The 18,421-nt window shown below is 46.3% G+C and overlaps 1 protein-coding gene across 1 annotated transcript in view; it reads left to right on the forward strand.

Annotated features, from left to right (window-relative positions):
* Positions 1-10,884: 10,884 nt before the first annotated feature.
* LOC149339565 (serine protease 33-like) overlaps positions 10,885-18,421 on the forward strand; it is a 51,535-nt gene continuing 43,998 nt past the window's right edge. The window contains exons 1-2 of the mRNA XM_089548282.1: positions 10,885-11,165; positions 12,212-12,306. Coding sequence (XP_089404408.1) covers positions 11,084-11,165; positions 12,212-12,306 — 177 coding nt within the window. The 5' untranslated portion in view covers positions 10,885-11,083. The remainder of the gene's footprint in view (positions 11,166-12,211; positions 12,307-18,421) is intronic.

The following is an 18,421-nucleotide window of genomic DNA, read 5'->3' on the forward strand; positions in this document are numbered from 1 at the left end:
CGGTGCAGCGAGTGCTTCGACCCAGTGACCCCAATTTCTCCCGCGCTGGTAGGCGCAGTGGTTCTCTCCCCCCACCTATCGTTTCTGCGAAGACCATGTATTGGGAAAGGGATGTCTCAAGCCACTGCTCTCTACCTCGGCCTCCGGGACTGTCCAAATAGTGGGGGGATAATAGAGGGAGGGAGGAGATAAGAATGGAAGAAAGCCCGTCAGGCAAGGTGCATCCTTTCCTTCGGTGAAAGTTAGGAAAAGGTCAAGGCGGTGATCTCCATGCCCTTTCCACCAGGCGAAAGAACTGTCAAAGAAAGGGAAAAACACATTTGCTTTCGACGAAATAATCCGGGTTTGACGAAAAGGCAGGTCGCTCGAGCTGCTACGCCGTCCATGGCTTTCCGGCTGCAATGCATCACACTGCTTCGCATTACTAGTGGAACACGTTGCAGGGACATAGCGCTAAGTATTTCTTTTTTTTTTTTGGCGCCAGTGTGCATCTGTTCGCAAAGTAATTACCGCCTTTGTTGCCCGATGGAGGGAGGAAATTGGGGTAATAAGTGGACATCGCGTCCTGCAAGGCAGCTTAGCTTGCTAAAGCGTATATTACTGACGTGCCACGTGTCATCGTGCAGAACAGGAGGAAGTTACGTTTGTGGTGGAGAAGAAAAATACCCTGGAGAAATATTGAGCCCGCGAACACGAACGGAACTTTGGGAAAAGACGAAACGAATAGAGCCGAGCGATGGTACAATGCAATCTTATTTGTGCAAAAAGAAAAACAACCAGAAAGCAGGCCTGCCAAAGACGGAAAGCGTTGTACCGCAGACGTACAGCGCTTGCTTCGCGTTATTATCCCAAGCAGGGCTGCTCCAGCTGCCGCACGCTTGGCGTCTGTGCGCAGGTGCAGTTGGCTTTTCACTTTTTCCAGGTACAGAATGTCAGCGCAACCTCAAGATGGGCCCCAAAAACTTTTCACAAGAACCAGTGAAAGAGTGATGGAAAGGTTTCGACGCTACATAATCACACAGACATGGAGGCGTTGGCTGTGTGCTTACGGTGCTTGGCCGACCAAGCGCCCTTTCTTTTTTATTCGCGACGTGACTGCTCAAAACGCGGGTAGAGACGAGACGTGCTCTCCTACACGGGGCATTACGACTGCCGCCACACTTGAGGACAGCACATTAGCCTCGTCATGCGGCAGCTAGTCTCACTTCTTTCCACGAAATGCAACCGTTCGACGCTGCAGAGACTGACAATGCATTCAAACGATGAAATGCGTGTCTCCACTAGGTTCGCGAGGGGGCATATTGCGACAGAATGGCGTAGCCTTGAAAACACGAAATGGAAAATATTTCAGGGTCGAAGCGTTGGCACTCTGTACTCCGCCTCTTCGCTGGCAGTTCTAAAACAGATTTCTCGGTGCTTTTAGGGTAAGAAAGCTGCAGTACAGTGAACAGAAAGGGATAAGAGCGACTTTTCTCTGCACTGACGATCACAATTTGAGTTTATTGATTTTAAGTAGGAATTCCGGAAAAATGGTACCATCGAGATTTTCAGCGTTAGCTTCGGCGCTCTCTCATGAAATAATGACGTTGCGCTTTAGCACGATGGGTCGAGAAAAAATTCACAAGATTGTCTTCCAAAATAAACCTGAAAGCATGAGACTTCAAGCGCTGTTAATGTTATGAATATTATGATACACGGAACAAAGCTAAATATCTAGCAGCGTAAATGTTTGGGCAAGTTTGTGCGACATGCTCTAGGAGAAGTTCCTTGCTTTTAGAACCAACGTGCTGCCGTTCACTTGTGAATTTCTCCTATATTTTTAATGCTCATGCGCGTTGTCTTATTTTTCATGTCATACCTGGCATCCACGCGCTGATTTTGTTGAATTTGCAGTTCCCGAGAGGCGTGTTGCGACGTATAAATTCGGCGTATTGACAGCCATGCGTTACAGTTGAAAGTTGTTGATTGCGTGTGTGTTTTATTTATTTCGTCCACGTCTTTCCCTGCCGCGTCATTTTCTCAGAACTAAATATCTAACCTAAAATATCCAAGCTACGGCTGCGTCAAAATTCAATATGGCTGCCTGGAAGAGAGTAACGCTAGGGTATTTCTATGGACCCTAGTAACACTGTTTGGCCTATGCGAGCCGTAGCAGTATCTTGGCGATGTACAGTCAGGCAGGAAGGAAACGCGAACAAAGCCTGCAAACAAAACCAAATATTTGACCTGCGTACTGACAGCTGCAGTGTACAACTATAGTCGAATACAACTGAAGAACGAAAAGGATTTTCAGTGCCAGAGGACTGCCTTCGAGCCAACGGCGTCGTCCCATTCTCGTGAACCTGCTAGCGCGACAATGCAGGGAGAAGATTATCACCCACCATGTAGGGAAGGGATAATCCCCTTTCCTCTGCCACTCCCTGCTTCGTCATGATAGCAGTTTCAAGGAAATCGGCAGACGCCATTGTCTGGTCGGGGTCCTTTCACGCGGAAAACCGGCTTCGTTCTTGAGTGGTATGAGGCTAAATCCTGATTCATCCTTCTTGGTAAAAAATACAGCGAAGTGAATATTCCCAAGCCGGTTATAATGGGAGATGTCGCTGCAAAGTAGAAACATACTGCATATGCATGTTAGCGCTTCATTCCGGCCTGACTGTACGTGTGGCACAATGGTTTATCCATTTGTAGGCAAGAATACGGCAACGGCAGCTTTCACTACTCTAGATAGGTTACTTGCAGACATCCAGTGTTGTAGGCGTTACCGAAAAAAAGTAACTAAATACGTTATTCGTTACACTAAAAAAAAAAAGAACGCGTTACCGCCCTACGTTACCTGTAAAAAAAGGTAACGCGTTACCGTTACCGACAAAAAGTATCGCACGTTACTTTGCCGTTACTCCGTGGCCATAAATTTTAATCAGCGCGTCTTCGCTGTAAGAACTCAAGATAACAATTTTATAAAGCTCATACTTCATATAATTCCAACTTAACAAAGAAAACATGGCTGAACTCAACAAATTTACAGTAATTCTGGTGCGCTTCTGCTTACGAAATTACGCGGAAATTGTGTACCAATAAAGAAATGCTAAATGTCATTGTTCCGGAAAAAATATACTTGCGCACATAAACATTTTTTTTTACTTGAACCTGCATAATTATCGCAACAAGTGTTTACGTCAAGGTGTTCAAGGACAGTTTTGCTCGCTTAGGAACTCAATAACCAGGAACGTAGCCGCAGTTGCAGATAGAAACAGCCGCGTGACTGCAATCCCCTTTTCTGTGCTGTACCATTGTACTCTTTCAACGGCTCTCTTGGAGCCATCTTGAAGTAAACTGGCGACATTCCTGAGTTTGCTCAGAAGAGGGAACTGCTTCCACCAAGAATGCGAGAGTGTCGCCTGGGAACTAGACCTTTTGGTTGGAAAACAAGCTTACGCAGAAACTGACTTACAGATTTCTGCAAATGATCCATTGGTGGCTCGGTATGCGTCCACTCTTTAGAGAGTTGTGTGTGTGGGTTGTTTGGGGGTGAAGACAAGTGTGTGACTGCTTATTCGCGCTTTTTTTTTTTTTTTTCAGTTGAGTGCTTCGTCAAGGGCAGATGTTTTTTGGCATGCATGAGAGCCGCAACAAGGGTCGTCGAGAACACCGGTAGATTTTGTTTATTTTCAATATCATTTTCGGCGGTTTTTTTTTTTGAAAAAGAGGCGGAGGGGGACAATTAAAATAAAAAGTAACTAGTAACGTGACACCTCACGTTACCGAAAAATGTTAACGTAAGTACGTTACCCGTTACAGTTCCGAAATGGTAACGAGTACGTTACTAAGTTACTGAAAAAAGTAACGCGTTACCGGTAACGCCGTTTCTTGTACGCGTTACCGACAACACTGCAGACATCGGAGCAGCACGGACTTCCTCTATTCAAGTATTCGAGCTTGACGTGTTTAAAAATGAGGCAAATAACCGGTTTGGTCGATGAGCCGGGTCTGAGAATCGAACATGCTTGCCAAGCATGTAGGGCGCGTAGCCTGTCCGAAGTCGCGTTTACATGAATGCGACAGTAGCGCATCGCATTTCATATCGTATCTTGTTACTTTTTACACGTGCCACATCAAGTCTGGCGGGCGGTGACCCTTCGCTCATTGCACACGCAAGAGCGGTCCGGTCACCCATATCTTGAGCGAAGTCTTCTTTGTTATCCAGCTGGGGCGTATTGAATAGCCAAGACAGAGAGGAAGAGGGACAATTCTAAACCTGTTTCCATTCACCGCTGAAGCCTTCTTGGCATTCTCGATCCACCCCCGTCTGGTGCATTTATGCGACGCTATTTCCGAGTGCATTATCACCGTTTACATGAATGGAATACGCTGAAATGTTGATGCGATGCGCTGCTGTCGCATTCATGTAAACGCATTTCAAGGAAGCACTTCTTCAGCGCCCGGTTATTGTCCTTGCAGTCATTGTTCTGCTCATGCGCATGGCGCCCGGCTATTCCCCTAAGCCGTTTACCGATAGAGTCACCCTATTCTAAACGGCCCTAATAAGATTAAGTAGTAAGAAAACGCCCGTCATGCTCAGGTGCGTGGAAAAGTTTTCAGAACACGGAAACTGGGAAGAAGCCATCTCTTGGTGCTCTAAGCATGTGAAGGGAATGCCGTGCTCTGCACGTCCCGACGTGACCTTCACAGCACATTTCTCAATGCAGTGCACTTCTGTGCCTCCAGGCAGAGGAAAAAATTCTGCTTTTCCAACTGCGTGCTTCGAAATCTTAACTTGTACAGTTAGCGCGGCTTGCATGGCGGTTAATTCTCTCGCCTGACATGACAGCGCCAAAGCCTGCGGGATCAAACGTAATGCAAGGGGAGATTAAAACGCGCTTGGTCGAGAGTTTTGTCCACATCTGAGGGCGAGGCTAGCAGCACGTATACGCTAAATGGGAAGGTTACTCGTGTAATTCATACCCCCCCACCCCCTCCCGCACATGCAGGCGATGTCTAAGGCGGCATAAAGACCACAGCGTATAAGGTCGTATTATGTGATTCTGCAGGCTGTAGCTGCCGGGCTTCAAATTAATCGCGTTGCAAAGAAAAGTATTGTTCTTCTAGGGCCACTGCTTTTGCGAGGCGGCCAATTTCCAGCAGTGCACGAACATCTCCAAGCCCAAAGATTCGCATTTTGCCTGAGCAGGCACGAACGAGGAGTGATTGCATGAACGGAAAAAGCTTGCGCATAGACTTTTCCAATTATGCTAATCTTGTTGATGAATAGCGAGCAGACAATCAACTTCTGTTGGGATATAATTTCTTTAGGTTACAGAAACGAAATGCATTACGACCGGCTATGAAGACAACCGCCTACGCCGCATTGTGCTTTATATTATTAACGTCAGAGAATTGAGGCGTTTCTCAGAAATATGCATGATTTGAGTGCACTCATATCAAAACTTAAAAGTGGACGCCAACTAAAAGGAAAAACAACACACAAACAAACGACGTTTCGGCACCCGTAGGGGAGTCTCGTTCACAATACTTGAGTATAAGCAGTTGGAAACTAGAGTGGGAGGGGGCGCTATTCCCTGCGGGGAAATGTTGGAAGAGGAAGGTGTCATTAACAGCGCCACGCTAGAGATAACTGCGCTACAAGTAGGCAATATGAGAAAAGCGGCAGTTGGGATTGTGTTTTGCAATGTATCTGCGAACGCCATTGCCAACTTGCAGAATATCGAGCGCCCTCTACAATTTTTCAACCGAAAACCCTCGTTGGCAGACGGCAGTGCCGCATTCTTGTTGAAAAAAGGAATTCTGAGATGTCTCTTTATCTCAATGAGAAGGATGTTGTTGAACGGACACAATAGAGCAGGGGTGCGGTCAAGAGAATGCGTCATGTAACCTTTTGACACCTTCCTTTTACACCTTATCTCAAAAGCGGGTTGTGACTGCGGGGGCTTCAGGTTTACGCGACTAAATGCCCATGCCCCTCACCTTTTCGATGAAGGATATAGTGTAGGGTGACTCACTCATCTTCCTTCGCGCTGACCCCATCAATAAGCATATCAGGAAGTGAAAACGCGTCTGTGAATGAGAGTTTTCGGTTGGCAGAAATCTTCCTGTAACCCATTCCGCCATGGCCTTTATACCGCCAAGCGGCCACCTCCGGAGCAGCCGGAATACATGGAGTGTTTTTACGGCGGCAAGTCGACGATTTTAGCCCGACCACGCGCACTCGATGCCCGGCGTCGCGAAAAGCGGCCGCCGCCCATCTGGAGCCGCCTGATGACGCGCGTCATCAGCGAGACCGGAAGCGGCGGCTGAAGCGGCCAATGGCAGCGCGGAAAGCCCGCTTTTCCGGTTTGACTGCTCACGTCTGCCGCCGCCAACATGGCGGTCACGCCCGACAAGCTACGCATTGATCTTGGCACGGAAATGTTATTATCGTGAACGTAAACGCTTCATCAAGTATGAAATGTCGCTGTTTTAAGCGAACACATCTTTGACCGATATGCCTATGTTTTCTCCCTGCAGCGAAAAGGGTCGAAGAAAACCACGCCGCCGTTATTCGCGGCTGAGCGCACATCCAAAGGTACGCGACTGGTTGCATCCGTAAACGTAAATCTTTATAGACACTTAAGCACGCGTTCTAAAATTAGTGCAGTGATCTTGAAATTAACATTTTCGTGATTTTAATCGCAGCGTCAGCGTCGCCGTTCTCAAAGACCTCATCGCTCAGTTGCATTTACTAGTTGATCTCAGTTGATCTCATTTGCTATCGCGCGAGGGATACGTGGCGGAGCGTCGCCGCTTCGTTTTTATCGCGCGAATTTCATCGAAAAAAAAAAAAAAGCCGGACCTGTGTCCCGGAATAGCGGGGGGAGGGAGCTCGGCTTCGTCCGGCGTCTCCAGCCCAAGTTGTTTGCTGGCTTGTGGCGAAGCGCTTTTGGCGTAATCTTGCGTTCTGGGTTACGTTTTGCACACAGCCACGGCAACAGGTTGATATAATATCCGTTTCCGCGTCTAAAACACATATTATGTGCAGAAAACGCAGTGCTCAACCTGAGCGTTCAAAGCTGAGATATACCTGCGTGCGTTTCCTCTGAGGTCGTGAAGTGGATAGTCGAGTTAGAGTGTAGTACACTCTAGTCAAGTTCATTAAAATCTCGATGTAGGCTGGTCGGTTACTAATCACGAAATTTCAGAACAGTGAAATCAACTGGGGACTACGAAGAAACAAATAAAAGACAGCACTTGCGCAATAACTGTCCTGGTGCTTCTGCCTTTCATTGTGACCGTCTTCATATTTGAAGCGTTAGCTTCACTCAGCTAGGCAAAGCCGAATATCACCGTGTGTGCAACATCACGAGCATGACTGGCAGGTGACGCCAAGGGAGCAACCCAGGAGGCAGGTTGGCCACCCAGGTCACGTGACCTTGCGCCGTCATCACAACCTGCCCACCGGATAGTGAGCGAACCAAGACCTACTGAACTACAGACCTGCACATTTGGCACTGCTCCAGCGCGCATGTTCTAGTTCATGCCTTTTGCCGCTAGGGAAAGACACCTACGGGAAGCGTGGCGCTACATTATACCTGTTGAACAAGATGACCTCCTCTATCATTTTATTTCAAAGAAGGCAGTTTCGTCGTTTGTCCACGTAATCATTAACATCCATTTATCTATGCTAGGCACGGTGGTGCTGACGAAAAGAAAGCGGATAAAAAGAAAGACGTTTTTTATACTCATCCAGAGCGAAAAAAGTCGTTATTGTGGATATTTTTATTGTTGATGTTAAGATAGCTGAAGAAGACGAAAGAAATGTATTAAATATCTTGCGCAAATTAGCAAACGATGATGATGATGACAGCAGACGAACAGGTCAACCGAGCGCCCTCAACGGCCAATAAGCTAACGAAAGTTGGCGCACGCTGCTCCATAGGACCCCGCCAAATGTGCAGGTCTGTAGTTCAGTAGGTCTTGGAGCGAACTGCCCACTGTGGCAGGTGGCAGTTTAAATTAATGATTGGTTGCTCGTGAAGAGCAACATTAGGGCACACAAAGCACACCGCTATAAGCGCCTGTCATCCCAGGGCAGGGGCGCATCTCTTAGCCACTGCTGCGCTAGGAAGAGTATGAGGACTCCCAGGGATCTATGAATGTATGATATAGAGAATGACTTGTTCCGCATATATGGGAATTACCCCAATGCGTTATCGCGTCATGCCCTCAAAGCGGAACTTAAATGTCCCCTCCTTTTTTCGCATTGTTTTCAATTTGCAGCACAGCCAATGCTCGAACTGAAAAGCCTGTGGCCAAGACTATGACAGTTTGCAGTGCGCATTTCTGCCCCAATGATTTTAATTCCCCTGCGCCACTGGTGAGCAGTGATTTTCACTGCCTACTCTGTAAGCCACTGTACAGGGCAAGATTTTTGCAGGAGCGACCACTTGACCGTACAAGCACTTCGTTAGATACGAAAAACATGTTTTCTGCGTGCTTCAATATGTGCAACGCTTGAAGCCAGTAGCCGCCGGATGCACGCTAATTTCACAGTGTGTACTGAATTTTGTCCAGCCAGGGAGCTACATCCGCAGCCAGTACCAGCGTCAGATAGAAGTGAAGAACGAAGCAGCAGATGTAGGCACCTCAAAGGAGGCTTTTAAACCTCTCTATTTCCTTTACCACCCCTCTTCTAATCCCTCAGTGCAGGGTTCCCAAGAGGCACCGTATTTGCGTGAAAGAGATTAACTGAAAGGGATTAACGGATTTACACGATCTGATGAAAATCGGTCGACGCTATTGGCTGAATCTCATTTGAGGGACATTTGCTGTTTCGTCCTTCATTTGCAACCGGCTATATTCCCAGTTGGAGGCAGTTGACAGGACCGTGCGTTTTCCTAGTCCTATCCTATTTATAAATTCAAGTTCTGTGTTCTTTCCAATTCTTTTGAAAGAAGGGTTGCGCACGTTTTTCTCATGCTTTAGAATATGGTACTGTAAGCTATGTCAGCACTAGATGTAGTGCCGGACTACTTGCGCCACTGTTATGTTCTCATTTAAAGGACCTTGATGCTTTTATTTCCACGTTTTTTTTTCTTTGTTTCAATGCCTTATCGATCCTGGCTTTACTTCTTTGAGGATAACATCTGTTTTGTCACTAACGAGGAAACACCCCCAGTGGCTGGTTCCCGTAAATGAGAGATCAGGGGATCCCACTAATTAACAAAAAAAAAGATGACAACGATGCATCACATCGAGGCATAATTAACTGTGCTGCACTGAACCCGGCGTTGTAGCTGTCAGAGGGTTAGGTCGGCCGAAAGGACAAGAAAAGCTAGAGAGTCAGTTGTCTGTGCCTCGGCAGAGGAAACGGTGCATGGAGTGCGTAAAAGAATAAAACTATCAGAGGAAAACAAAGTTTCCTTTGTTTGCCGAGCATCTTGAACAGGCCATTAATCTCACTTGAAGGCGTAGTAATCTCGTGATAGCTAAGTTTTCCAGCAGCTCCACCGTTAACTATTTCAGCGAAACTATACGCTTGAAGCACTCCCGCGCCTAACTTGCTTTATGCTTGGGGCCCTTCGTTTTCTCATTTTATTTATTCCTGAATTCAGTGGGTAAAAATCTTTTGATATTTCCTGAATTTAAATTCAGGTACACTTTGGATTTTTCAACAAAAGTTTCGTTGTTTATAAGTCTTTAAGGGTTAACTTTATGAACCAAAACAGGGTTTAAGATAAGAGCTCATTTTTGTGTTGTAAATAAAATGTTGCCTTTTTGATCATTATTTCCATAATCACTATGAAATGTAAAGGTGGACTTAAAAAAGAAATCATCTGTTTCTTTTTTTCTCATTTCTTCCGTACATGAACATCACTTGCACAGCATCTCCACGTTTTCGCATGACCGGCGTGTCTTCGTACAATGCGAAAACATCCTTCAACGCCACAGTATCTGTCTTAAACGCACAATAGCCTTGCAGAAGTATGTCGCTAACATAGTTAGCGCTTGATGGTCTAATAAGATACGGTCAGCACCCGTGTTATGGACTCTCGATTCTCATTTTCGAACTTATCCTCGAATCAAGCTCCGTCGTCATTAACATGCGTTGAAAGAGGCTTAACAGGGCTAACAGAAAACATTGCTACATAACAAAACCAAGATGTCCGCACATTTTTGTGCTGGGCCTGCAGCTTCGTGCAGTGGATAATTGAATGTTCTTCAGGGGGCTCATTTTTGGATAGTAATCCAGTTTACCCCGAATTTTAAGAAATCTGTTTTTGATGCAAGAATAGGCTAAATCCTAATTTTACTCGGAAACTAAGAGATATGTTTACACTGCATCGAGTGAGAGGTTCAACTCTAAGGATTAATTACTTTTTTTCCAGCATAGCGTAAATAAACTCAATACAAAAAGCAGGAGTGGGTTTCTGCGACGGGATGGTTAATTCCATACTGCATTTGTGTGGAGATGGACCTTCGCATTGTGCACCGCAACAAGCCTTGAACCTAAAGTGCAGCCCTCCGACACCTTGAACGCATGCCCTTGACCGTGGCCCAGTCTGCGTGTCCTTCCACTATCGGGCACCCAGAGTGCTACAACAAGTGAACCTAGCTGCATTGCATTTGCTGCACTACCGGGCCCCCCTATGCAACCTACACGCGCTGTTCGCCGCGCGAACAGTTCCGCGGTGCACAGCCCACGCGAAGGGAGGGTCCAAATCGAGGGCGAACCGTCGTCGTCGTCGGCTGTTAAGTGAAGCGAGGATCGCTCCCGTTAACCCACATTCTCATCCGCCCCGGCGCTCCGAGGGCGCGTTATAAACGCTACGTTTTCCCCCGCGACGCGATCTGTGCGCGCGACGCACTTTCTCTCGGCGGCCGCAGCGTTGATCGGCCTTCGACGGCGTGCGGCTGGGAGCGCTGTAGGGCCGCCGCGAGCTTGTGCGCCCGCGCCGATCCCCAGTGTGTGTAATGCTTCTTTTGAAACGTGAAACTGTCTGAGTTCGCTTTCCTTTGAAGTCATTGTAAACAGCCGCTTAATTCCTGAAGTCGTCCGCCTTAATTTTTTGGGGGGGCTGCGCGTTGAGGCATGTGGAAAGAGAGCCTCCGTACCTGGTCTGTGGTTTTGATCGCAGCGTACCTGTTGGTCTGGACGACCGTTGCTGACGCAGGTGAGTGATCGGCGTGCTCTTCGTGTGTCTTTTTCCTTTTGCTCAAAGCCAATAGATGGGAGTCTTTAGCAGGGACAGTTTTATATCTCGACACATCTGGGGGAAGCAGAGCAGTCAGCGCTCTTGAAGGGAGTAAGCAAACCAGGTTCATGTAGTTTTTAACCCTTAACAAAGATAAGCGATTAGCTGCTACATAAGCTGCCGTCTCCTTGACTGTCGTGAGTGGACAACGATTGCTAGCGGGCTAATATTAAGAATTTTTTGCATGCCTTTTGAACCCCCCCCCCCCCCCTCTTTCTCACTCATTAAGAAATTGAGCTTCATGGAGTATGCTAAGTTTTGTCCACATATTTCCATCTGGTCATTGAACTTTCGTTGTGAGATCAAGGGCAATGTCAAGGAGTTGGAACGGCACAAGCAGGGACTTGAATAAAAGTATACGCGAGCAAAGTTCTTTGCGCCTTGCCGTCGCTAGTGTCGTTTTCCTGTTTTCCACATCTCCGAAAGGGACCGGTCTAGACGCTTTCGCATTTTGGGACTGCCGCCACGCAGAGCACAGTGAAACGAGAACGGAACCGCATTAGCCAAACAACATGCCGTAACACGAACAGGCGGCAAGCAACACACAGCGGCGGCGTCGCCGCCGAATAAGTAACCGAGCACTTACCCTCTCTCTTTCTCCTCAGTCTTGTTGCGTGCGCGTTTTAAAAGTCGGAGGCGTCGGCGAGCTGATTACCGAACGATTATACACCGAGCAGCTCGGAGGCGGAGTGCATCTCGTAAGCGATACAGTAGTCGGCCGGGCGCAGTCAAACCTATCGCTGGAGGAAAACACGACGCGTGAGAGCTTCGTCGTGCCGCACGCGCAGGGCACGCCGCGGGAGGGCGAGTGACATTCGTAAAGTGTGCCACCGGTGCGATCAGGCCGCTGGCCCAGAAGGGGGTGGATGGGAGGCGAGGCAGGTTGGGCGAGCACGCGCGCGGTTTCGGGCTACCGCGGGGGCCCACACCTTCTTCACCGGTTCGTTTTGGTCGGCTTGTCGCAGCGTTCCGGAGGAGCTGCCGCTGCGGCCGGCAGCTGGTGCGCCGCAGTCGCATCGTCGGTGGACGGGACGCCTACGACGGCGAGTTTCCCTGGATCGTGAGTACCCGTCGGCTTAATTCCATCGACTCTGTTGCGGTTGTTCATTTTATACGATGTCACTCATCTTTTAGACTATCAATCTCTGTTAGACTGTCAGGGAGGCTTTAGTTGCTGCCAAAAGCGAAACATGAGTTTTGCTGCTTTTGTTTCGAAATGAGGCGGTGGCGTTAGGTTCGCATTCTTCACAGGACCGTTGGCGTTTGTGTTTAGCAACTTTGTCGCTTGCATAAAAAAGTTAGCGGCGCGCCTTAAAAAGAGTTCGAATCAAGTCTGCATGTGGTAGCATTTTTCGTCTATGCGCTCACTAAACGCCACTCTTTTCTTATCGAGCCTTGCTGCACTGGGCTAGACCAGCGGACTACGTTTTTTTTTACAAAGTGTCTTTATTTGCTAGAGATTCTTACGCATGTACAGACGAGTCTCGTTCGCTTAAAACAAAATCAAAAAGATATTCTTATAAGTGGACTGCCTATGAAGGCCCGTATCCTGGTATTGAGGAAGTAAGTCTAAGTGCTGGATCAATGCCTATGTCTAAATAAAACTAAAAACGAAGCCTCATACGCGCATTGCGTAGTCTGTGAACATATTAGATCCGACAAGGAGAGATGTCAAGCGTTTCCCCAACTTATGAAATTATGCTTTTCACTACCTAGAGGGTGCGCCTCAGTTTGACTAATAAATCGCCGCTACCGAGGATTGCTTCTGGTCGCAGCCTATGCTACATCTCATGAGTTCCTTGCCGAGCTATGGAAGATAAAAACCTCCTCAGACAATCAGGAGAGGGCGTTAAACGTGTTCCCCCCCCCCCCCCCCCCCCCTCCTCATATGCGTGTCGTCTACTCTAGGCGTACATAGATATAGTTATAAAACAGTATAGATCAACGCCATTTACGTAACGTAAGCGTATGCAAGCATATGTACACTAAACGCAAGCATTTCGCGGGGCTTTGCGTCACTTGTAACATCCGTGCATTTAGTTCTGCGTGTGCAAACGGAGAGGAAACGATAAGCTTTGCCAAATGATGTCATCTGGCTGTTAGAACGGGAGCTATTTTTGTCAACAAACCTACGCTCCTCTTCAAGACTAGACGAGGCAGAATCATCAGTCGAAAAAAAAAAAAGCAACTTTAGCGCTCATAGGCAAGATGAGTTAGCGAAAGCCAGGTGCCCATTCAAGGCCTGTCAACGCACTGAAAACGGAAGTAACAACAACGAATCCAGTCCGAAGCGGAAGGTGCTGCTTCTAAAGAAGCCGCCATTTTGGAAACGTAAGAGCCACGTAAGCTAAAATCGGAAAATAGCGTACGTAACGGGAACGTACGGAATGCTCGATTTTAAATAGCCTTTTGCACTTGTACACTGCGAAGCATGCTATTTTTTTTTATTTTTATCGTACGCTATCTCATATGCTCATTTTCTACTGGCGCTGCATTCTACAGCGTCAGAACGTCGCCGGTGCAGTGATCGAAACCGGTGAAGAACTGTAAGGAACTATTGAGATGGACTATATGTGGAATTAATTTGTTTTAAAATTTTCCAACAAAACTCGCATTTGTTAGTTGATTTTGAGGACCTCGTGTGAGGCAGTTTTTCGTTGATCGACGGAGCAAAAGGACTAAACGGAAGGCAAATAAGAAATCGCTAACTGGCGTGTGAAAACGGTTGGCGTGAATGCTGTTAGGTGGATGGTGGACGCGCACTTCGGAGAAAATTTAAAATCAGTAACCTCTGCGATGGAAATTTGCAAAATGATAGAATGCCAGAACAAGAGGCCAAAATTTTCCCATTTAGGGATTTAGTTAAGCAAGGCTTAGTTACTGCCACGTGGCTTGCGCAGCAATTAAGTTTGAAACGTTCTCACTGTCGCATGAGTTTGCGTTTTCTCTTAGACATAAATTTTAATGGAAACGCACTACTTTAGATATGAATACATAAATTTAATTTTGTGTTTAGGGGGAAAGCGAAAACATTGACAATATCAGATCGCCTTCCCCGCGCCTTGCTCTCTCAGTTTGTTCGTAAGCAGCGGAAGGAATGCACGTAATGAATGTTAGGTTACTGTGGTACAATATTTTCGCTAATTCTATACGGCTGGTTGTTGCACCATTTGTCCACCTGTGACAATGTTTCTAGTCACAGCAAGGACATGTGTCAATAACGAAGTGCAAAAACAATTACTGTCGAACCTCTCTACAACGAAACGGTTTGTACAGAAATAATGGATGTAAGGAAGGAATGACGATTCCCATTGGAAGCTCGGTCAACACGGGCTATAACGAAGCTACGGCTTTAACGAAACTACTGCTATAACGAAGTAATCCCCGGGACCCTTCAACTTCGCTATAACGAGGTTCAGTTGTATAACGGAATGGAGTTCAAGTAAATCATTATATCACCTCCCGTTACTCCACTCTGTTGATAGCAAATCGCCACACACGCACGCTTTAATAAGGCTTGCAAGTGCACCTGTCGGCTTTTGGACCTCCCCCTTATTTACTAATTTTGCGTGTACATTTAATGCTCGATTATAATAAAGTTATTTAAATTCTGTGCATGCAAAACAAAAGCTGCTAGTCCATCCGTTAGCCGGTTGTGCTCAGCGATGGTTGCTGACTATTGGTCCCTGGTATTTACGTAGATCTACGCAAATAATCGCTTTAGAAATGCAGGCGCAGCGTCTCTGTTTCTCCACAATACAGCGTGTGAACTTCCTGTCCTCAGGCTCTTTCTTTCTGTGTTGCTGGCACGAGAAAACTCGCGCAGTGAACCTTGAACAGTGAACCTATGCAGACATCCACGCAGCAGTTCCGCTAAGATAAATTTTTGCATCATAACTCTGACAACAACGTCTTAATGTGTCGGCGAACCATTTATGCAACGGAGCAAACGGCGTGGTTCTGCGCCGATCCTTACCCGATTAGTTGACGGCGCCGCCGTAGCGTGACGTCGGTTTCGTGAAAATCGCCAATAAGCAATCTTAAGTGCCCAGACAGCCAGAGCTCTGTCCATTGCCGGCCTAAAAACGCCTGCCGTCAGCCTCTTGCATCAGGCCAAATGCGAGACCACATTCTGAATGATCAAAGGTTTGCTTACGCATGTAACATTCCTTGTTTAGGCGCTCTGGACGTAGCCTAATTAGCCTTCGTGCGCCACTTACGGTTTCGGTAGAGTGCGGAAGCTGATGCCTATAAGATTTATGGGGTTTAACGTCCCAAAGCGACTGAGACTATGAGGGATGCTGTAGTGACGCGCTGCTTAAATATCGTCCAAATGGGGTTCTTTAACGTGCACCGACATCGCATGGTACACGGGCCTCTAGAATTTCGCCTCCATCGAAATTCGACCACCGCGGCCAGGATCGAACCTGCGTCTTTCGGGTCAGCAGCTGAACGCCATAACCACTGAGCCACCGCGGCGGCCTGCTGATGGCTATATAAGTGCTGACAGGTGGCGGGGAAGAACAGTGTGGGTTCCCAATAAAATGCTTGCTTCTATGAAGAGGTTGTGTGCTGCGGCGCCGGGATCCACGTGGCAAACTTCACCGCAAGTTGCCTGTGTTAAAGTCATCCTTACACTCCAAATGAAAATTAGACTATACGGGAGTAAGGACGAAGTAAGCTGCCTTCTAGCACACTCCGTTTTTTAAAAGCAGGTTTGCTGTCCAAGTCCTGGGTTGATTTTGACTAAATTTAAGGAAGGCTTAGTCTTGGCAACGGAGGCATGTTCCCAGTGCAAAGGGAAGTAACTTAATGCGGCTAGCAATGGAAGGAAGATTTTAAACGTGGTGTTCGAGTTCTGGAGGTCAACAAATAAAAGAGGTTGAAACCCCGGTTAAAATCTTCGCAATTAACAGCTAGTCCTTGAAATGTTTCGAAGACAGAGTTTGTTTCCGTTGCCAACCCTAAGTATTCCGTATTTTTAGTGTTCAAAATGACCAGTTGTAACAGTGCTCCTCACACCCCTCTCTCTTTGCCTTTTCAATAACCTCATCCCTCTTCCCCTGTGCAGGGTAGCCAACCAAAATACCCTTCTGGTTAACATCACTGCCTTCCCTCTTCCTTTCTATCTCTCTCTCTAATGTTGAAAACTTATCCCAGCGATTGTGCAGCATAAACTGCCCCTCACCCCGCACCCCCCCCACTAAAAAAATCATAGATAAAAAGGGCGCTCGAGGACATATATATATATATATATATATATATATATATATATATATATATATATATATATATTCACTCCTATATACACTAAATTGTGTTTATATATACAGAAACGTACAAGTTCTCGCTAAAAAGGTACACCCAGAGAACTTTTCTTGTATATTTTTGTTTTGGAATGATGCATAATGCATTAGTAGACATTGATCATCGCGTGAAATTCGTATACCCTCCGTAAATAATTTATAATTAGATTTCTTCTCACATATTGTCTAGGTTTCGATTGCAGTAGCCCGAGCGGTAGTTTAGATGTCAAAAGTAGGTATGAGATCTCGTGAACCGCAAAAAAACTGCAATATATAATAGATTTTTGTGCTCACGCTATCATTCGAGCTTCGGTAGCAGCTTGCGTAAAGATTAGAATTGATTAAAATTATATAGCAGCTGATGTACTGCAGCTTGTGTACGCATCAGGTAATCTCACACGTACTTGAAACTTCGCAACCATCGTTGGACTACTGAAACCGAAACTTAATCTACAGGAGAAAAAAATTCAAATGCTCCGCTCCTCCGCTCAATCATTTATTGAGCGGAGGGGTCCAGATTCCATGTGGTGATACAGGTTCACTAATGCCATGCCCATCATTCCAAAGCAAGAACACTATGTCGAACTTGGTGTCTCCACCTCTATAAAGAATCCTTACATGACCGAGAAAACTAAGTCTCCGACTATGCTGCTTTGGCCTCTAATCAGCCGAACTTTACGTCATTAAAAACCAGTTATGATTTCCTATTCGATAAAGAGACTGCAATTGAACATTCAGCTTGTGTACTTTACACTCCTGTTTCGATTTACAGTGTTCGTACAGTGTTCCATCGGATATTCTTTTGTTCAAAGGAGGCAAAAAAAAGTTTTTATGATGTTAGGATGCGGCCAATTTGCTCCGAACAGCTTAAAAACCTAGGCCTTCAACAGTCGCCCTTCGTGACTCTCACAAAGATTTGGGAGCTATCAGCAAATAAAGAAAAATATCCCTGAATCGTAAAAATGAATGTCTAAGGAAAAGAAAAACTTTCAATGGTTGCCAATAATATTAAATTTTACACTCGGAAGTATTCGCGGGCTATCATCACTTTTCAGCTTGTATCGACCCTATTTAGTTGGTGCCGCTGCGGTGGCTCAGTGGTTATGATGCTCGGCTGCTGACCCGAAAGACGCGGGTTCTATACCGGCCGTGGCGGTCGAATTTCCATAGAGGTGAAATTCTAGGGGCCTTTGTACTGTGCGATGTCAGTGCACGTTAAAGAACCCCAGGTGGTCGAAATTTCCGGAACCCTTCATCACGGATTCTCTCATAGCCTGAGTTGCTTTGAGACATTAAACCCCCCTAAACCAACCAACTATTTAGTAGGCAATGTCAATATTGACCAACGTGAGAGAGAGAGTAAAAACTTTTATTTGCAGCCGTCAGTGATGACAGGGGCAGAAGGCTATAGCGTAAACGACGTGAAAAATATTTTCGGTGTAGCTGTTTATCGCTGAAATTATCCACTCGCTACAAATTTCACATTCATTCCAAGGACGATAACTGTTTGACGTTATGTCAGCGCATACCCAACAATTCTGAATAAAAGCATTATTGAGCGGAAAACCTTTTATGACATTTTTTTTATACAATTGAAGAATTCACTATAACAAGCAATATATCCGCTGGTGACGCTACGGCAGTCTTGCAATTTTTATCCTATTAACGTTTTTGCTATCATCAAAAGCGTTCCCCCTTCGTTTTCTATGGAAGTCTTAAAGGTGCACTGAAGAGGAATCTGAACTTGTATTTTTGCCGCGGGAACTCGATCTACACGTTCCGAGCTTTCTTAGAAACTGCGATTTACTTCCCTGTGTGGCCGATTTCCCCAATTAAATCGAATTAACGTCCGGCTCCCGCCTTTTTTTT

Source organism: Amblyomma mixtum, chromosome 6, assembly GCF_055824585.1.
Source record: "Amblyomma mixtum isolate Tamu chromosome 6, ASM5582458v1, whole genome shotgun sequence".
Taxonomy (NCBI): domain Eukaryota; kingdom Metazoa; phylum Arthropoda; class Arachnida; order Ixodida; family Ixodidae; genus Amblyomma; species Amblyomma mixtum.